This window comes from Desmodus rotundus, chromosome X (genome assembly GCF_022682495.2).
Source record: "Desmodus rotundus isolate HL8 chromosome X, HLdesRot8A.1, whole genome shotgun sequence".
Classification (NCBI taxonomy): Eukaryota; Metazoa; Chordata; class Mammalia; order Chiroptera; family Phyllostomidae; genus Desmodus; species Desmodus rotundus.
This window is the reverse complement of record NC_071400.1, coordinates 7493628-7517114: the sequence shown is the minus strand read 5'-3', so window position 1 is coordinate 7517114 and position 23487 is coordinate 7493628. Positions and strand designations below refer to the sequence as shown.

The window sequence follows — 23487 nt, the reverse complement described above, 5'->3', positions numbered from 1 at the left end:
GAAAGGGTCTAGGAGGAAACAAACCATCCCTGTTCTCAACAAGGCTTCTAGGTCTAAACCTAAATGGTGATGATGTCACTAAGTATCAGGAGGAGGGGGCATGGTGTTCTTTGGCTTCTCCTTCTTCTGATTAGAGAATTAGCTGGAGTCAGGGGGCCAAAAAACACCTGTGAACTCAAGACTGCTTGCTCAGCTGGGTGGTTGTCCAGTCTTTCCATGTTCCTCTGGTTTCTTCCCCCAAACTTGACTCATTAAGTACTTTGTAGCTTGGTTAGCCTCCTATTTCACACCTTCCCCCCCTCAAATTCTTCCATCCATGTGGCCTTACTTGGATCCTTCAATGCTTTTGGGTTTAAGAATAAGGGAATCCAGCTCCTGTTATATGATTATCAGATCCTGGGTCTCAGGAAGGCCATACTGAACTTTGTGCTGGTCAAACAACTTGCGCAGGGCACTGATGTAGAGCGCGTGGTATTTGTCCACTGTCTTCTCGTCTGGTTTCTTAATCTTGGGGATTGGCAGGGGTTCCCCAACTATGGGGAAGAAGAGATAAGCATCAGAGCTCCCTCCCAACTCAAATTACCCATTCCTTAGAGGGAGCCACATACTAAAACTCAGTGTGTGGGTCCCCTCCCCTTCCTTCCCGCCCCCCTCTACTCCAACCTCATCCTGTTTTGTATTCTCCAAATACCTAATATCACACATACACAATGGAATGAGGACAAACTCAGGGGAGTGCCGAATGAGTGTAAGTGAATAATGATGCCTTCCTGGCAGCTGTTGAACTCTCTCCCACTGGTGAATGGCCATAATTCTTATCTATTCAGTTGTCCTCCCCACCATGCCCCCCACCACACCCAATAGAATTCCCATTGCCTGTCCCAGCTGTGTTCCATGGGTCTCCTGGGACTTGATGTGTGACTTGTGGGTGGGGGGAATCCAGGACCAGTGTGGTTCAGAGATACTGAAAGCTCACCAACAGTGGTAATGGGCCGATTGAAAGGCAGGAAGCCCCAGGATTCTCGAGTGAGGCCTCGGCCATGGAAAACACAGAAATTTAGTCCCAAGAATTTTTTGCATGCATTTTGGAGGATCTTTATACATGTGCCCTCGAGGTATGCCTCTTGCTTGTGAACGTCATTCTCTCCAAAGGAATAGGAAGGGACAAGGTATGATCTGCAAAGAGAGGGGCAGAAGTGTGCATTTTCCCAGGAAACTTCCCCCACTGAAACCATCACCAAGGTGGGAAACCTCCCCAGTGTAGGACAAGAACCCAAGCACCCAAGCATCTCCAGTCTATGTCTCATTCTTGCCATGCCCCACCCTCCCAACTGAACGTTTTATGAAGAGCTGGTACACATTGTCCAGTGATCAAAATAAACCAATCTCGGGCAACTTAACTGCCTTTATTGCACCCAGCATCCAGAGTAATCTTCCTAACCTGCGTGTCTGGACATGTAATTCCTCTCTTTAAAACTCTTCCAGAGCTCCTCACTTTGTACCATGCTGCTTAACATAGGCTTTGTATTCTAGCCCTGCCTACCTGGCTAGCTTCCCCTCACCCCACCCCTTCCTCGCCATCTGCTATGCTAAGCCATGTTAACAGTGCCCAGTTCTCTCTTGTCTGTGTGTCTCTGTGCATTCTGCTCCCTCTGCCAGAAATGCTTTCTTTCTGTTTTTCACATGGCTAATCCTATTTTGCCCTTCAATACTCAGCTCTGATTTCATCCCCTTAAAGAAACTTTGACCACCTCCAATTTTCCTCCCCCACAATGTGGATTAGGTACCCCTCACCTAATGCTTATTTTTCTCCTACATTAACACTATCTTAACTCTAATATAGTCATCTCCTTACCTGTCTGACTCCCCAGTTATCTGTCAAGGTGGTCAATGTTGGGAACTGTTTCATTTATCTATGAGTCCCTAGGGCCTGGCATAATGCCGCATATGTTGTAGGTCCCCTGAGTTGGTTCTGCCTTTTGGTTTGATTGGCAATTCCTACTAATATTTTAATTCACAATTTAAATATCACCCACTGATGTAACTTCTCATTTGGGTGAAAATCTTTCCATTAATTGGTGCTCTCATAGGACTTTGTACATATCTCCATTATAATACATCATTCATTCAACAAGTATTTATTAAGTTCTTTCTACATTCTAGTATTGTTTTAAGCCCTGGGGACACATCAATGAACACAATGGATTTTTAAAAATCTCTGTAATCATGGAGTTTACCTTTAGGGAAGACAGACAATAAACCATAATAACAAACAAATAAAAACAGGTAGATAAACAAAGTTGATGATATATAAGAAAATGAGCCCTGACTGGTGTAGCTCAAAGGGTTGCTGGTTTGATTCCCAGTCAGGGCACATGCCTGGGATGTGGGCCGGGTCCCCAGTAGGGGGCTTGCGAGAGGCAACCACACGTTGATGTTTCTCTCCTCTCTTTCTCCCTCCCTTCCCCTCTGTCTAAAAATAAAACAAATAAAATCTTTAAAAAAAAAAGAAAATGATAAGTGCAATGGAGAAAAGAGAGCAGAACAGTCAGGATAGACAATACTGAGAAGAGGGACAGCTAGGGCACAAGCCATAAGGTAAGAGCATGCAGCTTGTTAGAGGGACAACAAGGAGGCCAGTATAGGTCTAAGGGAATGAGCAAGGAGGAGAGCAGTGGGTGATGAGGTCACAAAGGTGGCCAATGGCCATATTATATAGGGTCCTCAAGGCCCTTGTAAAGATTTTAGCTTTTGCTTGGAGTGAAATGGGAGTCATTGGAGCATTTGGAGTAATGACATTATCTCAACGATGTTTAATAAGATCATCCTGATAGAGGGAACATACCTCAACATAATAAAGGCCATATATGACAAACACACAGCACACATCATACTCAGTGGGCAAAAACTACAAGTGTTTCCCTTAACAGCAGAAACAAGACACGGATGTCCATCCAGTCTCACCACTCTAATTCAACATAGTACTGGAAGTCCTAGCCACAGCAATCAGAAAAGAAGAAGAAATAAAAGGCACACAAATTAGAAAAAAGGAAGTAGAACTGTTATTATTTGCAGACAACGTGATATTGTACATAGAAAACCCTAAAGACTCCACCAAAAAACTACAAATCTAATAAATGAATTCTGCAAAGTAGCAGAATACAAAAGTAATATTCAGAAATTGGTGGCACTTTTGTACACCAATAATGAACTATCACAAAGACGAACTAAGAAAACAATCCCATTTACTATTGCAACAACAGCAACAACAACAAAATAAAGTACCTAGGAGTAAATTTAACCAAGGAGGTAAAAGACCTGTATTTGGAAAACTATAAGATGCTGAAGAAATTGATGAAGATACAAATAAGTGGAACCATATACTGTGTTCATGGATAGGAAAAATTAACATCATTAAAATGCCCATACTACCCAAAGCAATCTACAGATTCAATGCAATTCCTATTAAAATGCCAATGGCATATTTCACAGAACTAGAATAAATATTCCAAAAATTTACATGGAACCACAAAAGACCCCAAATAGCCTGAGTAATCTTTACAAAGAAGAACAAAGTTGGAGGTATCACACTACCTGATTTCAAACTGTACTACAAGGCCACAGTAATCAAAACAGACTGGTACTGGCATGAGAACAGACACATAGATCAAGGGAACAGAGTAGAGAACATAGAAATAAACCCATACCTTTATAGTCAATTAATATTTGACAAAGGAGGCAAGAGCATACAATGGAGCAAAGACAGTCTCTTCAACAAATGGTGTTGGGAAAATTGAGCAGATACATGCAAAAATATGAAACTAGACCACCACCTTATACCGCACACCAGAATAAGCTCAAAATGAATTAAAGACTTAAATGTAAGGCATGAAGCCATAAAATCCTAGAAGAACACATAGGCAGTAAAATCTCAGACACCTCTCAGAGCAATATTTTTTGCCAATTGTCTCCTGAGGCAAGGGAAACAAAGAAAAAAAATTAAACAAATGGGACTACATCAAACTAAAAGGCTTTTGCACTGCAAAAGAAATCATGAACAAAATGAAAAGGGAATCCATGGAATGGGAGAACATATTCACCAATAATACATCTAATAAAGAGTTAATTTCCAAAATACATAAGGAACCTATACAACTTAACACCAAGAAGACAAACAACCCAATTTAAAAATGGGCAAAGAACCTGAATAGACACTTCTCCAAAGAGGCCATACAGATGGCAAATAGACATGAAAAAATGCTCAACATCATCAATCTTCAGAAAGATGCAAACTAAAACCACAATGACATATCACCTCACACCTGTCAGAATGGCTATCATCAATAAATCCACATCTAACAAGTGCTGGTGAGGATGTGGAGAAAAGGGAACCCTCATTCACTGTTGGTGGGAATGCAAATTGGTGCAACCACTGTGGAAAACAGTATGGAGTTTCCTCAAAAAATTAAAAATGGAATTTCTTTCTGTCCCAGAGGTCCAACTTCTGGGGACATATTCTAAGAATCCCAAAACACCAGTTTGAAAGAATATATATACCCCTGTGTTCATTGAAGTGTTACCTACAATGGACAAGGTTTAGAAGCAGCCCAAATGTCCACCAGTAGATGAGTAGATGAAAAAAGCTGTGATACATCTCTGAGAAATCTTTCCCTACTCCTAGAGTTCATAAAAATATCTGTTATGATTTCTTCAAGAAATTTTATACTTTTAGTCTTTTCTCAGTTTTCATTTTAATGTGGTTGGAAATTTAGAAATTTAAAGAAATGTTAAGGGTAATTGGGATAATCAAAATACAAATGATTTGAAGAACAGTGATTATAAAATTTAGGGGGAAAAGGTGTAATACATTCACATAATGGAATACTACACGGCCATTAAAAAGAAGAAACTCTTACTTTTTGCAATAGCATGGATGGACCTGGAGATTACTATGCAAAGTGAAATAAGCCAGTCAGAGAGAAAAAAGTGCCCACCAACTTTTGATCTCATATGATCTCACTTCTATGTGGAATCTAATGAACAAAATGAACTTATGAAAAAAATAGGAACATAGGCATAGATACATGGAACAGAATGAGAGCTGTCAGAGGGGAAGGGTGTTAGGGGGCTGGATGAAAGAAGCTAAAGGGATTAAGCAAAAAGAATATATATATATATATATTTTTTTTTCACATAGACACAGACAACAGTGTGGTGATAGCCCGAGGGAAAGGAGGTAGGCAAAGGGGGGATGAATGGGGACAAAAAGAGACTTTGCTTTGCTTGGGGCAATGGGTGCACAATGCAGTGTGCAGATGTTTTGTTGAGTTGTACACTTGAAAACTGTATGGTATTGTGAACCAATGTCACGCCAATAAATTCAATTAAAAAATATAGGATCATCCTGGCTACAGTTGAGAATAGATTCTTGGATGTGGGGAAGGCAAGGATAGAAGCAGGGAGAGACCTTGGGAGACCAATGTGATAATCCAGGGGAGAGCTGATGGTAGTTGAGATTGTAAGTGATTAGATTCTGGATATATTTTATAATTATATGTCTGTCTTCCCTATTAGACTGAGTTCCTTAAAGGTGAGACCAGGTGTTACCCACTTTTATATCCTCAATGCCTAGTACTATGTCTGACACACAGCAGGTGTTCAGTAACTGCTGAATGAATGCATTCTATTTCTCAAACCAGATTATATGCTCTCTGGGGGCAGGAATCATGTCTTATTCCTCTTTGCAATCCCAATGGCATCAAGCCCAGTGCCTTCCTTGCCCTGGGTAGGTTCTCTAGGCCTCTCAGTTAATAGGTTTATATAGAGTGAATCTGCGCTTCTCCATACCCCAAGCCTGCCTACCAGGCTAACAGGTCTTCTTCTATTGTTCTTTCTCCAACTTCAGGTAACAAAAAGTGCCCACCAAAATGTGTCTGGAGGCCTGAACACCTTTAAGGGACACTGTGAGGAAGTAGAGAGAATTAATCAGAGTCAAGAAGGAGCCCCCTCTACAAGTTTCCAAGAAAGGACACCATTCTGGAGAGGTGTGAGAGAGGACTTATGGCACCCAGACAATAGGGCACTAGAACCTAGAGACCCACCCTGTCTTCAGTGCCAACTTCACAAAACCTTTACGCTGTTTAAGGAAGATGGTAGAAACTTCTGGCTGGCTCATGAGGGCTTCAGTAGCTCCGCCCACCACAATGACCACGGCATTGCCTGAGCCTCTCTGGGTTAGCAAATATTTCAAGGACAACTTGCTCACGGGGCACACACCTGTGAAACCAAAAAGTCAACAAACTTGATGCATGAGAATGAGGTAAGGGGTTCTTCTGGGCTCTTAATGATGGAGACAATTCTCTTTCCTGACTATTGTTTCTCTTCTTCTGTCTTTGACCTCCACATCCTGGGTTATGCGTAGTCTGAGGTTTGTCCTTAGGGTCAGCTACTTGCATTGGGAGTTTGTGCTACTACAGTTGGAGGGACATTGAGTTCCTCTCCCTACTTCCTCTTACTTTAATAGCATTTAAGCATACCCCTTCCCTCTCTGCCCATGAACCACAGCCATCTTTCACTCTCCCCAGGCTAACAGCACTGGAGACTCACCAGAGTCCTCTCCCCAGGGCTGATCAGGACTAGACACCACCAACCTGCTTCCTCCCTAGAGTACCTGCTGAAGGGGAGCCATTGGCTGTGGTTTCTGGAGAGTAGGTAGACCCAGGAGCCTGCCCAAACCAAACTGAAATGTAGATGAACCATGGAATAAGGATAACACACCCCCGCTCAACAACAGTCCCAGCCCTGACTGGTGTGGCTCAGTTGGTTGGATGATGTCCTACAGAGTGAAAGGTCATCAGTTCAATTCCTAGTCAGACCATATGTCTGGATTGTGGGCCTGGTCCCCCGCTGGGGCATGTGCAAGAGGTAACTGATCAGTGTTTCTCTCCCTCTCTTTCTACCTCCCTTCCCTTCTCTCTAAAATAAATAAATAAAATCTTTTTTAAAAATTAAAAAAAAATACTCACAAACTCCTTCCTCACTTCTGCTTCCCATCTTTGCCCTGAATGTACCTTCTGTACTCTCCTGGGATGGCAGAAATTGCCTCCAGGCCTCAGTCATTGAGAGAGTTCACTGCTCCAGGTTCATGCCAACCTCAGAGGATAGCAGAACCATCCTTTGGGACTCTAGTGTTCCTATCTGGTCCCTCCAGATAAATGTAACTTACCTGTTAATATTTGGCTTTGGTTTTTTTCTGGTGTCCACAAGGATGGATATTCATCCAGAGAGAAGGACATTTGTCACTGTACCCCAGCTTGAAGTCTGGCATGGGGTGGTTGTCCTGGATTGTGATGGATGTTTATCCTTTATCCCTTGACATCTTATGCAAGTTTGAAGGGATTCCCAAGAGAGTGAAGGTCATGGACCAGCTAGTATGAAAGACTTTACAATAACTTTAAGACACCCTGTGATGAGAGCTGCTTTATAAATGACTGGCCAAAAGAAGCCAACTAATATCCAAGAAAGAGTCTGGCAAAGTTCACCTGAGCTGCCCCTTTCATTACTGACTTCCTCGTCATTTGGGTTTGATATTGGCTTGGATCCTGAACTCCAGCCTTTTCCTTTTTCTCTGAATATATTCTGGGCAACTCTTATGAATGCCCATAACTTACCCTGCTGCCTAACCAAACCCTGCCTCCCAGATCTTCGACGGAACCTGATGCTTAGCCACATGCTCCTGTTACTGGTCCAGTGTGTTATGGACTCATTTTCTACTAGGTTCTCTTCCAGCAGGGAATGAGAATTGGACTGTCTCTCAGAGCTTCTTGAAGTTGGAGCCCTGAGGTAGGTCAGAGGATAGGATTATTCCTCATACTCACCCATTGACATCACATAGTCTCGCACAAGTGGCCACCAGAAGATCCCTTCCAAGGTCCCTAAAGAAGGAGTGATGCCTGGGAAAATCTGAGCAAAGCCAGTGGCCTCAGTGGCAAAGTTGATGAAGACCCCGTAGGAGAAAATGCCATGGGGATGGTTGGCAATGATATAGTTGTGTTTGGGAGAGAGGTCATGAGTCTTCACCAGCTGTTGGAGGGAGATTGAATCAGAACAGTGGGTAGGAAGAAGGAAGAGAGGACATGTGGACTCAGATCCCAGCAGGTAACCTGTTTTTCCCTTAGGGAGCACAAATTCCTATGCATTTGGGATGTCGCCAGGGGTTATGATGCTCAGAGAGGTTGACCTGGGTTTTTCACTGTGAGGAAAGGCTGCTCTCCATCCATCCATCTCCTTACCTCCCCATCCACTCTGGGCCACTACTCTGCATTATGCTTCTGAGCCTTGACCTTCACTACTGGCCACCAAAGCCTTTGAAAACATGAAGCTGAGTGGAGAGGGGGGAATCTGAGCCACAGGGCCTGAGGACACCCAGACAAAGGGGTAGTCACCTTTATTGGGAAGTAACTTTGGAAATACTTCCAGAGGGTCCATTTTCGTACCCAAGCTGAACGCCTACCACCTGCGGGTACAGAAGGAAAGGGAAGAGCAGGTGAGATGTTGCCAATTCTTCTACCTTTCCCAGAGGTGAAGGGTTCTTCCTACAGTCCTCAGGTCACACAAGAATACAGAGCTGTAGGTACTGTCCCTGAATCCAACTCCCAAGAAAACATAAGAAGCCTCTACACTTCTGGGGTCAGCCAGAAAGGGGATAGGCAAAGAATGTGAGGTGGGCTACCTACACAGAAACCTCAACCTTTAAATTCTGCCCTGGCTGGTGTGTCTCAGTGGATTGAGCGCTGGCCTGTGAACCAAAGGGTAGCTGGTTCGATTCCCAGTCAGGGCACATATCTGGGTTGTGAGCCAGGTCCCAAGTAGGGGGTGTGTGAGAGGCAACCACACATTGATGTTTCTCTTCATCTCTTTCTCCATCCCTTCCCCTCTCTCTAAAACTAAATAAGATCTTTAAAAAAATTCTTCCTGGGCGACCTGGCAGAGACCTCTGTTCCCTGATGAAGTTTGCTCCCCGTTCTCCCTCCCCTTCCCTCTAACCACCCTTTGCACTTCCCTCTCCCTCCCCTTCTTCACTACCTCTTCCTTTCCTTTCTTTCCTCTCCCCACCCTTTCCCTCTCTGCCTCTCCCATTCTCTCCCTTCACATCCCTCTCTGTGGTTACATCGTTGGCACAGACAGGGACCACCGCTCTTCCTGTGTCTCTTACCTTGATTGTGGGTTTTCCAATCATAGGCAAACCAGGCTAAGGCGAGCACAGACAGAGCCCAGAACTTGGTGAACAGCAGAACGGTTACACAGATAATGGGAGTAGCTCCTGAGGGGACACAAAGGCTTCATGCTCTTCAGTTCTCTTCAAGATTTTTTAAAAATATTTGTTTTTTATTTTTATAATGATAAAAGCAATATATTTTTAAAAATACATTATCTTTGTTGTAAGTTTAATACACCTCTTAGAGCTCTGACCTTTGCTCTATACTGAAGGAGCAGGTCAAGGCTGGTGTGAGGCCCATGTCTCCCTCTCTCCAAATCCCCACCTAGCTCTGCTGTGGTCCAGACTGACTGCTGAGTCCCTGAATCTGAGTCCCCAGGATTGCTTGGATCTTAACTGAGGAAACAGCAGAACAATGATGCTCTCAGAGTAGGCCCTCAGCTGAGATCAAAAGGCAGTACTGCTTGGCAAGTGGAAAAGCACAGCACTGTGGGCCAGTGGCTGCCATCTCCATCCTTGGACTTCAGAAGTCCCTTCTAAAAGCTTGACCCTCCTTACTTTGTGGAACTGCTCAGTTGGCACATCCCAGTAGAGAGGGGCTGCCTGCAGTGCACAGGCATTTGTTACTGAGAAACAACAAATGAAAAAACAATTTAGAACCTGTTTTACTACATTCAATTTTGTCCCAGTCAACACATGTCTTCAGTTCATACGGGGAAAAATGATCTCTGTTCACAAAGGGCCACAGCAGGCTGTGAACTGCAAATAACATACATTTTAACAGCAGTGGGAATTGAATTCCATTTTAAAATCTACATTTAGCCCTGGCTGGTGTGGCTCAGTGGATTGAGTGCTGGCCTGCAAACCAAAGGGCCGCTGGTTCGATTCCCAGTCAGGGCACATGCCTGGGTTGTGGGCCAGGTCCCCAGTGGGAGGCATGAGAGGCAACCACACTTTGATGTTTCTCTCTCTCTCTTCCTCCCTCCCTTCTTTTGTCTCTAAAAATAAGTAAATAAAATCTTTAAAATAAATACATAAATAAATAAATACATAAAATCTAGATTCATGAGAAAGGGGCTAAGTACAGATATTGTAATTTTTTTTAAAAAGACCCACTGAAGGGAACGACTTCTTTGACGAGGCAACAACATCATGGATGGTAGAAAAAAATTTCAGAGAAGGGGAATAAAATCAAGGGTTATTTACCAGCAAGTTTGCCTCTTATATTTTGAGATGAAAATAACAGGAAAAAGACAGATTGGGCATTTCTTTAAAAAGTCATGTTAAGGAGTAGAAGAAACTTTAGTGATGGGCTGAATTCCCTTTACAAGAGCTAGCTGAGATGGTTGTTGTAAGCATGCTTATTAAATAGGAGACAGTGGTAGGAGAAATTTTATGGGAAGTCTGCCATGGATGAAAGTCCTGCTACCTCTGACCCTCATAAAAGATGAGAGTCAATCCTTGGCTGCTGTTGCTCAGTGAATTGAGCACCAGCCTGCAAACCAAAAGGTTGCTGGTTTGATTCCCAGTCAGGGCACATGCCTGGTTACGGGCCAGGTCCCCAATTGGGGCGTGCGAGAGGCAACCACACATTGACTCTGCCTCTCCCTCTCTTTCTCCCTCCCTTCCTGTGAAAAATAAATAAAATCTTTTTGAAAAAAAAAAGTAAGAATCAATTTGCCAGGTAAATTTCAGAAGACAATTCACATAAAGTTAAACAGGGATAACTCTTAGTTAAAAGTAGTTGAAGTGTATCATTTCTTCTATATCTTGCTTCAAATACATTGTTTGTATCCCCAAAATTTAGAATAAAGCCTTGTACACAGTAGGTGTTTAACAAGTATCTATAGATGGACTAAAAGATAAATGTTTTCTCTTTTCAAAAATAGCTGAACTTAAATGATTAGTGTCTAGTCAGCATTTATGTTATTTAAATGAGATGTTATTTAAAAAGCATGGATGGGCACACTTGCTGCTGTCTCCCTCGCTGTGTGATCCCTCACCCTCTCGCCACTGCTGTATTGCCAAGATGTCGCTTTCTAACAAGCTGACTTTGGACAAGCAGGACGTGAAGGGGAAGCAGGTCATCATGAGAGTGGATTTCAATGTTCCTATGAAGAATAACCAGATAACAAGCAATCAGAGGATCAAGGCTGCCATCTCAAGCATCAAATTCTGCTTGGACATTGGAGCCAAGTCTGTTGTTCCCATGAGCCACCTGGGTCAGCCTGATGGTGTCCCCATGCCTGACAAGTACTCCTTGGGGTCAGTTGCTGTAGAGCTCAAATCTCTGCTGGGCAAGGATGTTCTGTTCTTGAAGGACTGCGTGGGCCTGGAAGTGGAGAAAGCTTGTGCTGACCCAGCTGCTGGGTCTGTCATCCTGCTGGAGAACCTTCGCTTTCACATGGGGGAGGAAGGGAAGGGGAAAGACGCTTCTGGGAACAAGGTTGAAGCCAAGCCAGATAAAATAGAAGCTTTCTGAGCCTCACTTTCCAAGCTAGGGGATGACTATGTCAATGATGCGTTTGGCACTGCTCACCAAGCCCACAGCTCCAGGGTGGGAGTCAATCTACCACAGAAAGCTGGAGGTTTTTTGATGAAGAAGGAGCTGAACTACTTTGGCAAGGCCTTGGAAAGCCCAGAGCGACCCTTCCTGGCCATCCTGGGCGGAGCTAAAGTTGTAGACAGGATCCAGCTGATCAATAACATGTTGGACAAAGTCCTTCATGAGATGATTATTGGTGGTGGAGTGGCTTTTACCTTCCTTAAGGTGCTCAACAACATGGAGATTGGCACTTCTCTGTTTGATGAAGAGGGAGCCAAGATCGTCAAAGATCTGATGTCCAAAACTGAGAAGAATGGTGTGAAGATTACCTTGCCGGTTGACTTCGTCACTGCTGACAAGTTTGATGAGAATGCAAAGACTGGCCAAGCCACTGTGGCCTCTGGCATACCTGATGGCTGGATGGGCTTGGATTGTGGTCCTAAGAGCAGCAAAAAGTACGCCGAGGCTGTCACTAGGGCCAAGCAGATTGTGTGGAACCGACCTGTGGGCGTATTTGAATGGGAAGCTTTACCCCGAGGGACCAAAGCCCTCATGGATGAGGTGGGGAAAGCCACTTCCAGGGGCTGCATCACCATCATAGGTGGTGGAGACACTACTACTTGCTGCACCAGATGGAACACGAAGGACAAAGTCAGCTACGTCAGTCCTGGGGGTGACGTTTGGAGCTACTGGAAGGTAAAGTTCTTCCTGGGGTGGATGCTCTCAGCAATGTTTAGTACCTTTCCCACCTTTTGGTTTCTGTGCACATCCTCTAACTCCACTTAATGCTTTCCACGTCTATACTTGGTATTAGCTACAGTCTTCCCCCCTGGTATGATTCAGCTAGTGGCCAAGAGATGCAGCCCAGGAACACGTACAGCAGCAGCACATCAGCTCACTGCACCGTGGATCTGACCACATTCTTCAGGATCCCATCTGCATTTCCTAGTGGCTACACCATTGTGCACACTAGAGTGCATACATTTATATTTTGCCTGTTAACGTGTTAGCTTAATTCTCTTCTTGGAGTAACTTATTCTGATTATCATTGTCATTGTTTTGCTACTTGGCATGAAAACAAGATAAAATTCCAGTTGTAGGGAGGGAGGGAGATGAAGTTGGAGATCTATTAAATAAATAATAGAAGTATTCATTGAAACTTGAAACAAATAAAAAAGCATGGATGGATTAATTGTGCACCTTATATCTCATCACAAGTCCTAAAGGTAATCTAAAAGAGTAGTACCTCAATGAACACCATTCCCTTTGTGGAATCTATTTGTACTGCAGGTTTGGCACCTAGGAGACCCTAACTTTCCTGCCAGACCTAACCTGTGTGAGTGTCATCACTGTCACTCATGGTAACAAAAGTAGGATTTTAAAAACTAGAAGAAACAGAAGCCAAACATGGGAGAGCTAAAGCTCATGGAATAAGGAGTTCCCTGGACAAAAAGCAAGATCTTCCCTGGCTGGTGTGGCACAGTGGATTGACTGCTGGCCTGTGAACCAAAAGGTAGCAGGTTCAATTCCCAGTCAAAGCACATACCTGGGTTTCAGGCCAGGTCCCCAGCAAGTGGTGCACAAGAGGTAACCACACATTGATGTTTCTCTCCCTCTCTCTCTCCATTCCCCTCTCTCTAAAAATAAAATAAATCTTTAAAAAAGTTAAAATAGAAAAGCAAGGAGATCTGAGGCAAGAATGATGAAAAAAACCCATTTGTGTGTATGTATGGGTGACTCTTCCTTAGATATTACGGCCTTGATACCAGGACATGCTTCCAACACCTTGTCCATGTTCAAGTGAGGATTCTTGGAGTGGATTATCAAGGAGGAGGCTCACATACGATAAGCTTCTAATTTAGTTTGTACTGAAGATGGTCAAGCCATTCCACTAGATGTGTAGTGTTGTAGGTCTTCATAGTTGGAATTTGCATTTCCCTAATACTTAATGATGCTTAACAGTGCTTATCTGCCTTCTGAACAAACTCTTTGGTAAAGTGTTTGTTCAGATATTTGGCCCATATTTCAATTGGCTTGTTTGTTTTCTCACTGTTGGGTTTTCAGAGTGCTTTATACATTCTGGATGCAAGTCCTTTGTTGGATATGTGCTTTGCACACATTTTCTGTCATGTTTATCTTCTCATTCTTTTAATAGGGTCTTTCTTAGAGCAAAAGCTTTTTAATTTTGATGAAGTCCAATTTATCTTTTTTTTTTAAGTTATACACAAAGAAGGCAGGCACACACACACACATAGAGATGTCCAGGAGAGAGAGAAAAAGAACAAGAGGTGGGCTTAAATGCCCCTACTGAGGAAGAAGAAATCTGGAAGAACTATCAACTTGCTGTCAAGCCTGGTCTTATGAGAACTATAATAATAACAAGACATGTTCTCCTGTTCTCATGGAGCTCATTGAATAAAGGAGACAAATAATATAAGGGCTGCTATCCAACCTGTTTCTACAAAGTGCTCTGGATTTTCAGAGCTGATGTAGTCTTGGGTTGTCTAGAAAACACTGAACAGAAGCTATGAGTTGAGAAATATTTCAAAGGAGGGCTTGTTTGTCGGTAGCCCAGGAAGAATGATCAGGGCATTTCCAATGGAGAAAATAGAGCAGAGGTGAAGTAGAAGGAGAGTACCATTCATGTTCATTTTGTACTACACTTGATCTTAGCCAAAAGGCCGAGAAGTGGTCATGTCCATTTTGTGAAGAGATTGCTGGGAGTACAAGCTTCAAATACTAGCTGATAAAGAGTTAGAGCCAGAGAATGGAGGAGGGCCTTGAATGCACAGGCTAACCCATTGGTGTTTCATCAAGTGGGCAATGGGACACCACTGACCAGTTTTGAGCAGCAAAGGGCTGTAATCAAAGATGCTTTTGAAAGACTCTCCTGGGAACAGGCAGTGGAGTAAATTGGAGAGGGTAGAGAATAGAGGGTAGAGGGCTAGGAAAGAGGATATTTTTGGTAGATGGTGATACAAGCCCAGAAAAGAGGAGACAGTTGGAGACCCATCCTCTGGAAGGTGGCCCTCAGAGGGGCTCTCCAGGCCATTGTGTAATTCTAAGGGTCATCAATATTTGTATTCCACATCTCCCCCAACCAGTTTTTTTTCAAGATTTTATTTATTTATTTATTTACTCACTTATTTTTAAAAGATTTTATTTATTTCTTTTTAGAGAGAGGGGAAGGGAGGGGAAAAAGGGGGGAGGGAAACATTGATTGGTTGCCTCTCATAGTGCACCTAGACCAGGGACAGCCCACAACCTGACCAGGAATCGAACTGGCGACCTTTCAGTTTGCAGGATGACACCTAACCCACTGAGCCACACCAGTCAGAGATCCACCAAACACTTTTTGCATTCCCTTCTTCTCACTTCTTCCCTCCTTCTTGTCCCTTTGCCTTTTTTTGTACCCCTTTTCCCTGTTTCCTTGCCTACCCCTTCCGGTAATGCTCAGTAATCAGCTATGATTCTGAATATCATTTAGGAGGAAGAAGCACTGGAAGAGGCTCTGAGCAAGACAAACAGAATGAAGGAAAGACAGTGAGAAAAAGGAGGAAGTAAATTAGGAAGGAATGAAGGAAGGAAGGAAGGAAAGGAGGGAGGAAGAAAGGAAGGACACATTTTTCTTTGCATGGAGCACTTACTGTGCACCAGGCTAGAGGATGAGGGTACTGATGTTAAAGGAGTTACAGTACTTGTCCAAAGTCACACAGCTCATTGTCTTATCCAGGTCAGATGAACTCCAGAACCCACATCCTGTTCACCATGCCATACCGCTTCCCTGATCCTCTCTACTGAGTGTATTAATTTCTTTTCTGAAACATTAATATCACTTTGTTGTGGCTCTTTCTGTCACTAACCACAGTCTGTCCTGCATTGCAGTGACTTGTGTATATGTCCAACAATAACACCTGAAATGCGTAAAATGATGGAATGAATGATTGGTTAATCTTTGTTACTAGATAGTAGGGAGCCTGTACTCAATGCATTGTTGTAAGTACGGGGCCAGTGGCGCAACGGATAACGCTTCTGACTATGGATCAGAAGATTCAACGTATTGTTGTAATCTCAGCATGGAGATCCAAGGCCTTATCATTAGCATTTGCTCTTTAACTGCTGGACCAATTCAAATATCTTAGGTACCTCTGTTGGCATCACAACTGTTAGATGCTATAACTACCTTGGTAACCTCCAAGACACAGGATTCATGTTGGAATTTCTAGCATAACCGCTAAAAGAATAGAAACAAAATGTATAACACCTAAACTAGCAGAGGAAGACAAAAAAAATGATAAAGATAATCAATTAAAAAGAAGTCAAGACAGCCCTGGCTGGTATGGCTCAGTGGATTGAGTGTCCGCCGGCAGACTGAAAGGTCACTGGTTCGGTTCCCAGTCAGGGCATGTGCCTTGGTTGCAGGCCAGGTCCCCAGTTGGGGGCATGTGAGAGGCAATCAATAGATGAATCTCTTACACATCAATGTTTCTCCCCCTCTCTTTCTCCCTCCCTTCCTGTCTGTCTAAAATAAGCAAATAAAAGGGGAAAAAAGAAGCCCTGACCAGTGTGGCTCAGTGGGTCGGGCATCGTCCTACAAACTGAAAAGTCACCGGTCAGGTTTCCCAGGGGGGCACGCAAGAGGCAACCAATCGATGTTTCTCTCCCTCTCTCCCTTCCTTCCCCCTCTCTGTAAAAATAAAGAAAGAAAATATCTTTTTTAAAAAGATAAACACCAAAGAAAACAAGAAAACATGAAGGACTAGAAACAAATTAATTTACAGAAAAATCGCCTTTTTCTCTTATTATTAGATTCAAGCCAAGGACAGACTGAGAGCTCAGCATGATTTGACTTCAATAAGGATGAAGAAGTCCTCACCTTTTGGGGGTGATGAACCACTTTGGCGGTCCAGTGAAGCCTATGGACCCTTCTCTGAAGAGTATTTTTTAATGCACAAAATAAAATACAGACTTACAAAGGAAACTCAACATATTACAATACAGTTATCGAAACAGACAGAAATGTGATATAGTAACATGGGCTTCTTAATTTATGCATTAAAGAGGCGGAGCGAATGGTAGCTTTCAGAACTGTAAGAATTTGGAAGTAGTCATGAGCCATAAACAAAGTGTCAAGACGCCTGCAGCAACTGGCTGGTGACGTGCACATCCTCGTGATGTTACTGACAGATTCCCAGGTACTGCTAACTCGTGTGTGGTTTGTTGCCTACACTTGTCATTTCCGTCTGAAATTAGTGAAAATAAAGAGGCAATGGTGTTCCCATCCAAATGCAAAGTTGCCCCCACCCCCGAGTTCAAGGTCCTGGTTAAGAACCTCTGCTGTAAGGGGTCATACAGCCGTGCCTAGACTGGAATAGGCTATCTCCTACTTGCCCCATCCTTCAGGATGACATTTCTCCCTGTCCAGTTTCCAAGCTTGCCCCTTAATTGGCTGCTCATAAAGCCCTGGTTTCTGGCTGGGTGTCCAATAAACAACTGGTCTTTTCTCAAAATTCTGTTGAATGAGTTCCTCAGGCAGCCCCAAGATTTTCCAGGGTTCTGTCACCATTGCCTCATACTGGGAAATCCCCTTATACCTACCCAGTAATACCAACTCAGCAAGCCACACCACCTTTGCCTCGGTCCCTGTATACGACTGTGAACTAGAAGGAGCAGTCCTGGGAAGGCTGGGGTGATCTTTAAACCAGAACAGAGGGCTCCATAGCTCAGGGGTTAGAGCACTGGTCTTGTAAACTAGAACAGCCTGCCCTGATCAGCGTGGCTCCTTGGTGGAAGCATTGTGCTATAACAAAGAAGTCATTGGTTTGATTCCAAGTCAGGGCACATACCTGAGTTGTGGGCTCGATCCCCCATTGGGGCACATGCAGAAGGCAACACATTTATGTTCTCTCTCTCCCTCCCTCTCTCTCTCTCTCTCCTCCCTTCCTGTCTTTCTCAAATGAGAATTTAAAAAAACCTAGAAAAACCACAGGCTCACTCCTGGCCTTCATGTCCCTCCATTGGGAGAAGAGAAATCCAGTGAACTCAACACCAGCCGTTTTCTTGAGTGAGGAAGCACCCACAGCCCTTCCCAGAGGGACGGGACTGACTGAAATGAGCTATTGGGAGCCCCCCTCATCCGGAGATTCCTGGCCTCTTAGCCTGTTTCCTTGTACTCTCTTGCTCCTGGGGCTCACTCACCCATAATTACGTAGACTGGGATCCACTGCAGAACAGAGAGGGTTTGGAGGCCCTCCTGAAGATTCAGTCGGAAGAGGAAGGCCATGACTGTGGAGCTGTTCTGTTGTGGCCAGAAGCTCAAATGGGAGGCCAATGCCTCTAAAGCTGAGGTGCTTGCAGGTGCTTTGCTTTAATATCTTATCCCTGAATCCCTTCAGCTGCCAGAGCTTTGAGTCTTGACCTCAACTTCCTTCCAGCATTCCCTGTTTCTCTGCCCCGCCCCAACTTCCTACACACCTCTGGCTTTGGATCCTAGTCTCTAATCTCCCTAATATGCATATAGCTTTCTCTGTGTCTTCGATTGCAATGAGGCAGAAATGGCCTTGGGGTGGTTCTAGCTGTGTGTGGGGGTGGGGAACCCTGATAAATTACTTCAGGAAAAAGAATGGCTTAAGCAAGACCTCTGAAAGCAACCTGCTACCTTTCATTGCTTAAGAAAAGGGACCTGGTACCACCTTTGTTTCTGCCCTAGTGGCTGCTCTTTGCCTCCTCCTGTCTTCTGCTGAGAGCTACCTAGTTCACCAGGGCCCTTTTCTGTGTGGCTATCTATCCTTCTCAACCCCCTCCTTGTGCCTCTGTTCCCAGGGGTTGCGTATCAGCAGCTAGACACCCTATGATAGAGTGGGGAGAGCACCGTACAGAGAGCAGACCCGGGTTCCGGTCCTAGCTCCACCATGTTTTTGCCATGACACTTTTGGAAATTGTTCATCTCTGTAGATCTCAGTGTGCCCACTCTTGTTGGGAGGCAGTGTAGTGGTTAGGGGCATGGACTTTACCGCCAGATAGCTGGGGTTCAAATCTCAGCTCTGCCACTTACAAATTGGTGAATGTCTGAGCCTCGATTTCACCTATCTGTAAAATGGCAATAATAATAGTACCTACTGCATAGGGTTGTCTGAGGATTAAATCAGTGAATGAATAGAAAGTGCTTGGCACAGGGCCTGGCACACAGTTGGGATTATGTATTTCCTGTTATTATTTATTTAGTTCAATTAATGTTTATTGAATATCTACTAGGTTTCCAGGGTAAGAGACTTGCTTCTGCATACCAGGCTTTGCAAAATTAAAGATTGTCCTCTGGTCCCAGACTTCTGGGTTTATTGTAGTTCTGTAAATATCTATTGAGTGACTGCTATTTGCCATACACTGTCGTAGGTGCTGAGGGTTCAGTGGGGAAGACAATGGATGTGATTCCTGCCTTCATTGAACTTATGGTCTAGCTGAGGATATAGACATTGAACAAACAAAAAGTCACAAAGAACATCTGCACACCTGAAATTGTGACTAAGTGCCTTAAAGGAAAAGAGCTAGTATTCCCAGCAATGGCTTTGAATATACAAAGTGCTCAAAAAGAGAAAAAAACAACCCTATTTTAAAGATTTTATTATTAATTAATTAATTTATTTATTTTAGAGAGAGAGGAAGGGAAGGAGAAAAACAGGAAGAGAAACAGCAATTGGTTGCCTCTCAGAGGCCCCCACTGGGGACCTGGCCCACAACCCAGGTGTGTGCCCTGCCTGAGAATCGAATGGGTGACCCTTTGTTTCACAGGATGGCCTTCAACCCACTGAGCCACACTGGCCAGAGTGGGGGGAAAAAAACAACTTTTGAATGTAATCAAAAGGGTTGCTAGGAAAATAAAATATAAAAATGATATCAAGTGTCCTACAAGTACAGGAAAATATTGATTTCTTAGCCTTCTCCAGGGAGATTAGCAGAACTCTGCCTTCCTTCCTACCCACCCCCCGCCAACTCTGGCTTTTGGTGGGGCTTCCTAACTAGACCGACTAATACAACTCTTCAGAGTTGTGCTTAGAGAAGCTTTTTTGCATCTTGCAGGGGTATGCTTTCATTCTCCAATGTCCCCTAGATGGCCACCTGATATGTCACCCCTTTCTCTTTTTTTAAGATTTTATTTATTTGTTTATTTATAGAGAAGGGTTATTTATAGAGAAATAATGATTGATTGCCTCTCCTTTGCGCCCTGACTGGGGACTGAACCACCACCCATGCGCATGCCCTGACCCAGAATCAAACCCTGTGACCAGCGACTTCTTGATCTCTTGATCATCGGGAGGACATCCCACACACCGAGGTGTACCAGTCAGGGCTCCAATTCCTCGTTCTTTACTTCACCTGAGTTGGCTGCGGTTCTTAAGCTGCTTCTTGGGGTCACTTGACCACATCCAGAGAGAGATACACTGGAGTATATCAGAATTTGCGGGGGAAGAGGAAGAGAGGTAAGAGAGGCAGGCCTGACTCTTGTAACAGAAAGCACAGACGTGACGAGGGCTGCGGTGTCCAGAGCTCCGAGTCTCCTTACAGATCAAGTCTCTATCCCCTTTGCTTTCATATCCGTGAATGGAGGAGGCCTAGAAAGGACGCAAGGTCATGCAGAACACCAGGTGCTGGGTAAGGACTGATCAATTTTCATTTCTGTCCCCCTAACGCATGACTCAGGGCACCTGGTAGAGAGTAGGCACTTGAGTAGATGCTTCTGGAACAAAGGAAGGAGGTCTGGTCTCCTGGTCCCTCTAGCAAGAGTGACTGGCAGGGCTGCGTCAGACTCCGATTGGCCACCCCTTCCTCCCCCAGACAGAGAGCATGCTGCCTGAGCTGGCTCTCTTGAGCGAAATGGACAACTGTAAAATACCAGGGAATGTACAAAAACCAGGAAGAAGAGAAGTAGGCCGGCAGACAAACCCTGAAGAGCTGGCACTCATGATTTCTTGATTACAATCCAACCAACCAAAAAGCAAAAGGTTCACTGCCACTGGGTCAGCAGTGCCAAAGGAAAGGTGGCCAAAAAGCAGCAAAAGTCTGCCAAGTCCATTCGCAAGCATTTAAAGGTGACACAACTCGAACCTGCAAGAAACTCACAGCCCGGCCTGCGAGGTAGACACAAGTCCAGATACCTGTATGGGAACCATGAGGTGTGTGGGAGACCAGCAGCCACTAGCCCGAAGTGATCAGGGCAGGCTTGTTGGATGAGGGGCTGCTGTAGCCAGCAGAAATGGACTAGGCACCAAGATCGTGCAGGGCAGTCCAAGGAAGACTGTGATCAGTATGGCAAACCATGGGGAATAGGGAGTCTGTGATAAGCTGGGAGGCTGAGAACCTTCAAAAGAGCAACAGAAAAACAAAGAAAGGCCCTCACCGATGTGGCTCAGCTGGTTGGGCATCATCGTGCAGGCCGAAAGGTCACTGCTATTCAATTCCAGGTCAGGGCACCTGCCTGGGTTGCGGCCGGGTCTCCATCAAAGGGCGTGCTGTGCAAGAGGCAACAGAACTTTAAAAAGATTTTTTTTAAAGAAAAGAAAAACAAAACAAATAAAGGACAAGAATAAAGGAAAAGAAGGCCAAAGGGACCAAGGAGCTCAGAAGGAGCGGTGGAAGTGAGGGGAAATCTGAGAAAGAAGCAGCCCCAGGATTCTTCCTGGATTCAAAGGTTCCCCTTCAGCCCTCAGAATGACTCATCTCCAGAAAGCTTCAGGTAGCTGAGGTTTTGCCATAGTGTCTTTTCTTCTGATCTGCCCTCTTCTAACATACTCTTATTTGGTCGGGTGTTGCAACTACAGCTCGATTAAAACCATTTGTGGAGAATCTATTTAATACCAGGAACCAGCCTAAGATACTATAGAGGAAACATACCCAGTCCCTTCATTCACTACATGTTTCTACTAGAAGCCTGGTATTGTTCTAGGTTGACAATTTGTGTGCTCGGTCAGTGGGGCGGGTAGGGAGTGAGAGAAGCGCCTGCATCATCAACACAAGGATTGGGGCCGTGAGAGAATTGCAAAGAAGACAGAGGGGAAGGCTAGTAGCTGTGTGACCTTGGACAAGACACTTCCCCTCTCTGAGTCTTGATTTCCTCATCTGGAAAAAGGGACTATTGATATTTATTTGCTCTGAGCATTGGTGGTATGGTTTGAAAAGCTCCTGAGGAGGTATCTGACACCCAGAAGCTGCTCTGTAGTACTCAGCAGACATGTGGGGAGGTGGTATTTGCAATGGGCTCCAACAGGCAGAGAAATAGGGAGCATAACGTTTCCTGTAGTAGCCCAGTGGATACAAACATCTACAAGCTTTGCTTTGGCACAGGGACTGGTTCGGTTTGACTGAAGCCTCGGTTTTGTGGAGGGGAGTGGGGAAGAAGGCTGGAAGTTGGGAAGTGGGGATGTTGGTTTTTGGTTTTTGTTTTTAAATTAATTGATTTATTTTTATTCAGTTACAATTGTCTGCATTTTCTCCCCATCCCTCCACCCCACCCCATGGGGTTTTTTTAAAGGATTTTATTTATTTTTTTATTTTTAGAGGGAGAGGAAGGGAGAGGGTGGGGAAACATCAATGTGTAGTTGCCCCTCATGCACCCCCTTCTGGGGACCTAGCCCACAAGCCAGGCATGTGTCCTGACTGGGAATCGAACTGGTGACCTTTTGCTTCTCAGTCCGGTGCTCAGCACATTGAGCCACACCAACCATGGGGAATGTGTTTCTTACAAATCTCTATGTGTAGAGGTCAGTGGGTCTAGAATCAGTGAAAGTGGACCGAGGAGTGGTGGTTCGAGGAAGGATCTGTAAAAGGTAGGGCAGAGTTGGGTGGATATTTCAAAGTCTCCTAGAAATCACTAGATCACTTTCAGGACAGGCAGGCCTTAGGGATATAGCGGCAGGTTGAGGTGACCAACCATCTCTGTTTGCCAGGGACTGAAGAGTTGCCCAGGACACGGGACTTGTGATGCTAAAACCAGGATGGTCCTGGACAGACTGGGACAGCTGGCCTCCTAGTTCGAGCCCTTGTCCCTGTCTCCCATACTTTGGTCCCCACACTGCTGCTGGAGGGTCACTGTCACACACAGCTCTTAGCCTCATACCTGTTTCAAATCCTCCAAAATCTCCCATCACCTCTGGGATCAAGTTCAGATCCCAGAGCCTGGCAGCCGTAGCCGTGTCTACACTGGGTTCTGCCTTCCTTGAAAGTCTCATTTCCCTTCACTATCGCCCCACGCCAGATATAGCCCCCTTCCCAAACAAGAGGTGCTTTCTTATTCTAGGCCTTCGCCTGCTGTGGTCTGTTACCAGAAGGACCAAGTCCCGCCCCAGGATTCAGCATGTCATTCCCTGAGACTCTGTACCAGGTTTTCTCCTCTGGGCATGTTAGACACACTTTTGGGAGAGTCCATATCAGGAAGTTGGTTTGGGAGTATAGACCCACCCCGCTCTACACGCTGCTTCCAGGACGATGCTTGGTAACTTTTGGTATATTTATATTGAAGAGTCAGAATATTGTGATTCAAAATTAAAAGGGGATGACAGGGAATTCAGTGGAAAGTCTCCTTCCCACTCCCGGCCCCTAACAACCCAATATCCCTCCTCCTACAGGGCTATTTTATGCGCACACAAGCAAATAATGTGATTTACTTTGTTAAACAAACCAAGGAACAAACAGTAAAAACCTGGAAATAATCCAAATGTTCCAAATGTGGAGC

General features: G+C 44.5%; 2 protein-coding genes across 2 annotated transcripts; one reads left to right on the top strand and one right to left on the bottom strand.

Annotated features, from left to right (window-relative positions):
• Window positions 1–378: 378 nt before the first annotated feature.
• On the bottom strand, window positions 379–18045 carry DGAT2L6 (diacylglycerol O-acyltransferase 2 like 6). Its single transcript, XM_024555262.2, has 7 exons — window positions 17961–18045; window positions 9215–9322; window positions 8445–8515; window positions 7878–8082; window positions 6102–6276; window positions 977–1176; window positions 379–533 (listed from the first exon to the last, which is right to left on the bottom strand). The coding sequence occupies exons 1-7, from the start codon at window positions 18043–18045 to the stop codon at window positions 379–381; spliced, it is 999 nt and encodes a 332-aa protein (XP_024411030.1).
• On the top strand, window positions 11247–12499 carry LOC112300070 (phosphoglycerate kinase 1-like). The gene is given in 2 exon segments (XM_045191265.2): window positions 11247–12435; window positions 12438–12499. Coding segments are annotated over 2 exon segments (1251 nt in total).
• Window positions 18046–23487: the final 5442 nt, after the last annotated feature.

Excerpts from the sequence above, each read along its gene's own strand:
- DGAT2L6 (XM_024555262.2), bottom strand. The coding sequence starts at position 18,045 with ATGGCCTTCCTCTTCCGACTGAATCTTCAGGAGGGCCTCCAAACCCTC. Across the intron at positions 8,516-9,214 it reads TTGGAAAACCCACAATCAAG|GTGGTAGGCGTTCAGCTTGG; the intron begins GTAAGAGACACA and ends CTGTACCCGCAG. Across the intron at positions 6,277-7,877 it reads AGACTATGTGATGTCAATGG|GTGTGTGCCCCGTGAGCAAG; the intron begins GTGAGTATGAGG and ends TTGGTTTCACAG.